General features: G+C 37.7%; 1 protein-coding gene across 9 annotated transcripts in view; it reads left to right on the plus strand.

The window, feature by feature from the left end:
• The window catches only part of mGluR (metabotropic Glutamate Receptor), a 33670-nt gene that overhangs the window by 26542 nt on the left and 1552 nt on the right, over positions 1–5576 (plus strand). For 4 of the 9 annotated variants that reach the window (XM_085480511.1, XM_085480512.1, XM_085480510.1 and 1 more), the window contains 3 exons: positions 197–468; positions 1142–1526; positions 2561–3080. In XM_085480511.1, the coding sequence (XP_085336637.1) occupies positions 197–468; positions 1142–1526; positions 2561–3080 (1177 nt within the window). The remainder of the gene's footprint in view (positions 1–196; positions 469–1141; positions 1527–2560; positions 3081–5576) is intronic. The other 5 variants (XM_085480514.1, XM_029313044.2, XM_085480515.1 and 2 more) reach the window with 5 other exon arrangements.

The raw sequence follows: 5576 nt of genomic DNA on the forward strand, positions 1-5576 counted from the left end.
GTATAATTAAAATCAACCGCAAGGAAATAAATAAAAAATCTCTCTCTCTTTCTCTCTCTCTTTCCGCAATTGACGGAAATGAAATGAAATTCGACGGAGGATTTGATCAGCTGCCAAGCGTCGCGAACGGGAGAAATTTGCGTATTGAGGGAGCGCAGGGGATGAGAGAGACAAATCTGCTGGTGGCTGCCGACAGGTGGTGGGCAAATGGTACAACTCCCTGGACATTCGCACCGAGGAGATGGTGTGGGCGCGAGGAACGAAGGACATACCGATCTCCGCGTGCTCGCTGCCCTGCGAGCCAGGTATGATAAAGAAGCAACAGGGTGACACTTGTTGCTGGGTGTGCGACCAGTGCGAGGCGTACGAGTACGTCTACGACGAGCACACCTGCATGGACTGCGGCCCGGGCCGCTGGCCCCACCCCGACAAGCGGGGCTGCTACCAGCTTCCGATCAAGCATATCAGGTGCGCGCGTTCACGCTCCCTTCTTCTTTTTTTTCCTTTTTTTCCCTTTAAACTTGATGTTGTCAGGAGAACGTTATCGATCTGAAAATGCGCGACCAAGGGCTGCGAAATTGGAAAAACGCGAGATTTTAGTTGGATTAAGAGAATTCAATTTCATTAAATTATGTCATGATAAATATAATAATTTCATATATTTCAATATTTAATATATTATATATTATATATTTAATTTATATTATATGTTGTGTATTATATTTAATTTATATTATTTATACAATATTAAATATTTTATTATATATTATATTGTATATTATATTTAATATGTATTATATATTTTATATTACAAAATACTTATATTAAATTTATTGTTTAGAAAAAAATAATAGAAACTATAAGCAATAATTATATTAGTTTTGAAAAATATTTTTTAATTAAAAATAAATTCTTTTTTCGAAATAATCAAAAAAATTATAAATATACCTAATATATAATATAAATGCATATAATAATATAATATATATAATATATATAATTTATATACATGAAATATGTATATAAATTATAATAGGAGAAAAAATTCCCGTGCAATTTAATAAAAAACAAATTGATAAAAAAAATTCTTGATCCCAGTGATTGATCGAGAAATTGAAAGCTGATGTTGTTATATCACCAGGTGGAGCAGCGCCTTCGCCATCGCGCCCGCGGTGATATCCTGCCTGGGGATCGTGGCGACTCTGGCGGTGGCGTGTCTGCTCTTCCAACATCGCGACACCCCGGTGGTGCGCGCCTCGGGACGGGAGCTGACCGCGATCCTGCTGGCCGGGGTGCTGGTCTGCTACCTCAACACCTTCGTGCTGCTCGCGACCCCGACGACGGCGACCTGCGTTCTCCAGCGCTTCGGGGTCGGCGTCAGCTTCAGCACCGTCTACGGCGCCCTGCTCACCAAGACCAACAGGATCGCCAGGATCTTCGACTCGGCCTCGAGGTCCGCGATCAGACCCCGGTACATCAGTCCGACCTCCCAGGTCTGCATCGCGGCCGCCCTTATCGCCTTCCAGGTAAAGCGGAGGTCGAGCCTGATGGGGATGAAGTTTCTATTTCGAGCCGATGAGCGTTTGTTTTTCAAAAGCATCTTCGTCGTCGTCGTCGTCTCTCTCTCTCTCTCTCTCTCTCTCACTTGCTAAATTAATTTTTTTATATTTATTTGTCATTTAATATTGTTTTTTTAATTTCTTTTTTATTCGTGTTTATTTGTTCATTTAAAGCAAACACGGGATTTTCGTAATGCGTAGCAGGAAATGAAATAAACACGCGATTGTTAATCAATACGCGAATGACGCAATATGAGAGCTTGTGTAATTGTAAGGCGATTAATTGTTCCGAGTTAAATCATCCACGCACATTTCATGAAGATCTAATGAGATTTTATATATATACATATATCATTGTTTATTTGTTTATTTATTTATTTACGTAATGTGCAATAAGAAGAAATAAAATATTAAATACGATTATATTAGTGCAATTATAATCAATTAATTTGATACGATAAAAGTTTATAGTAATTACAAGGCAATGTTAATTATTTCGAATTAATTATCCACGAAAGAGTACATATTTATAAAGACTTAATAAAGGGAAAAAGAGTCGAGAGAACGCAGATTTGCAATTTTGCAGCGCTTGAGAACAGTTGCCTCGATTTTTCATAATTTTTAATAAGAAAAAGCTGCAAGATGAAAAAAATCTCCGCGTGCCCGGGATAAAAGTTTTTTTCCCTACAATTTACATTATTATATATATATATATATATATATATATATATATTATATTAATTATATATTATATATATATTTTATATATTATATATATTTATATATATTATAATTACATATATATATATATATATATATATATATATATATATATATTATAATTATATATGTATATTATATTATTATATAATTAATAATTTATATTTTTACTTTATTATATATACTGATATACTATATTCGGTTCGAAATAGGTGCTTTATACCCTTGATGTTATCTCGCGCGTTTTTTCGATCTTTTCTCGTTGGTTTCGCGAGAAAAAGACACAGATAGACAAGACGGAAAGAGAGAGAAATGGCTTTCCCACGAAGGTGGTGCTCACGCTTGTCTGGATGATCATCGAGCCGCCGGGCACCAGGCACTCGTACCCGGATCGCCGCCAGGTGATCCTCAAGTGCAACATCCAGGACATGAGCTTCCTCTTCTCCCAGCTGTACAACGCCCTGCTGATTCTCATCTCGACCGTCTACGCGGTGAAGACCCGCAGGATACCGGAGAACTTCAACGAGAGCAAGTTCATCGGCTTCACCATGTACACCACCTGCATCATCTGGCTCGCCTTCGTGCCGATCTACTTCGGCACCGGGAACTCCCACGAGACCCAGATCACGACCCTCTGCGTCGCGATCAGCCTCAGCGCGTCCGTCACCCTGGTCTGCCTATACTCGCCCAAGGTCTACATCATCGTCTTCCAGCCGGACAAGAATATACGCGGCAAGGTCTGCATGGGCAGCACCTTCAAGAAGCAGGGCAGCAGCGCCGGCGCCTCGTCCATGACCAAGTGTGAGGGTCTTCTTCAGGATCATTAACTGGATTTGTTCATTTCTTTTTGGATTTTTTTTTATAGGGCGACGAAATCCTCCGCGCGAATTGATACTGAGGAAAAGAAGAAGGCGTTTCCCTTTTTTTCTTCTCTTTCTCGTCTCTCTCCCATCCTGGAAAACGCGCGACGACCGACACAATGACGATCGATCTCGTTATCTTTCCGCTACATTCGATATATCGTCTCGTCGTTCGATAGCGCGTGAATAATGCGCGCGATAATTATTTATCTAATAGAACGAAAATGCGCGCAAAGTGATATTTTCAAAGGGAGCGTGAAATATTCTATAAATATCCATTTTTTTTATTTCCTCTTGAAATATTCCTCGGGAGAAAATAGCGAGGGAAATTACGGAGATGTTTAACAGAGAAAGCGATTGCGGGAACGATAATAATTAAAATTCGCCTGAATTTTTTATTCCAGTTTAAATAAGACTTTCTTCTTTTCTTCTTCGCGGACGATAAATATGAAGATGATATTCTTCTTCTTCAAGACATTCTACATAACTTTTTTTAATCAATGTTATGGGTATTCAGGTACCATTTGTATTTTTTTTCTCGACAATATCTTCATAAAATTAAATATAAATAAAAGAGCTAATTACTTTCATATTTTGTGTTGACATTTAAAGTCTCTTCAGGTACCTGGGTACCCGCCCAAGTAGCAACCCAGGTAGAACATAAAACTCATAATGACACCATCATTATCTTATTCATCACTTAAAAGTTACTTGGACAAAAATTATTCAAAAATGATTTAAAGACGCGACAAGAGGAATTATAAATTTACAAAGCTCCCTAATATATAAGATAATCGCTTTATATGATTTTCAAAAAATTTATGTTGCTTAAATATTGTTAGAATATATGTGAACAATAGAATAAATAAATAATTGTAATATATCAAACTTTTTTCAAAAATTGAAAATTAATTGACGTTACCATGATGTCATTATGAGTTTTATGTCCTGGCAAACTGACGTCTAATGACGTCATTTTGACATTTAATGACGTCAGTTTGCTACTTGGGCGTTCATTGACAGAAGGATTAAAGGGGACCTGCGGCTTCGCGATTCATGACATCCTAGTCGACGACGACGACGACGACGACGAATCGCTTCGTCATCCATTCGGGGCTTTCGCTCGAAAGAAAGTAATCGATACGCGAGAGAGAGAGAGACGCGACGGCTTGATATTCGATAACGTGACGGCGGCTGGATGTAACACACAGCCCGTGACTGAAATCTGGGCCAATCCTGGCGCGGATTTGGAAGGGCTCTTCGTTTATTAAACGTTTTATTTATAACGCGCCGTGTCATCATCATCCCTCACGCGCGCCCCCTGCTGTCTTTTTATTTAGAATCTCATTCAAGTTCTTCCTATGGATAAGATATGAGACGCGCAATTGATATATTGAGACGCGACGTTCCGCGCTTCAATTATTTTATTGCTCCGTTGCTTTGTGATTAACAATCAAGGGTTATTACGCGGCTACGTCAATCGTGAAAGGGATTACAGGGCGAATGAGCGAGCGCGCGCGCATACATTAATGGTAGTTGGGCTCGGACGATTCCGCTCTAAGCGATGCTAAATTATTAAGTTAATACCGCCTAGCTCTCCCTCTCTCTCTCTCCTTTGTCTCTCCGCTTGTGCGAATGTATAGGTGGATTATTCGAGAGAAATTTGGGAAATTTCGTGGAGCGACACGCGCGCTTGACTGTATTATATACATTACATCATGGCTCTTGTATTATGAGACAGCGATTACGTAATAAGTCCTTTTCTTCATCCAGAAAATGAGAGAGAAAGACGAGCAAAAAGACTCAAAATTCTGTTAAATTTATGTTAAATTTACCCTATATTCCTGCTCATGAAACTATTAGTAATTTTATCTTTATATATAACTTATTATCTAATTATTAATTTAATATGTTGTTATTAATTTAACGTTTAAAGATTAAATATTCAAGAGTTCAGACGTACAAAATTTAGTCATCGATTAATAAATTAAATTCACCCTATACAATAAAGATAAAATTATTTTTATATGTATATAAAATTATATATCTCTTTATATAATTATATATATATATATATATATATATATATATGATAAATCTAATTATTAATTTATCTTGAAATAAAAATATCAATTAATATTAATGGTTACAAACTTTAAATATGAAATATTCTCAATTTTTTTCAAACTAGATTTTCGCGGAGAAACGGAACGTCGATCGATAACAACTCGGGAGAGTAAATTACGAGAAAATTTTTTTTTTAAATTTTTACCGCATAGGTGGTTACGCTGACACGACAAAGAGGAAAAACCCCCGGAGGCGAAAGCACCCTTGGGGGGACCACAACGTCACATCGCGTCGCGTTTCGTGCACTTAGCTTAATATCTTTCGCTCTTCTCTCGCTCGACTAATGGCTAATAAAATTTTCATTTTACAG

Source organism: Nylanderia fulva, unplaced genomic scaffold (assembly GCF_048542155.1).
Source record: "Nylanderia fulva isolate GAGA-0341 unplaced genomic scaffold, ASM4854215v1 Scaffold15, whole genome shotgun sequence".
NCBI classification, from domain to species: Eukaryota; Metazoa; Arthropoda; class Insecta; order Hymenoptera; family Formicidae; genus Nylanderia; species Nylanderia fulva.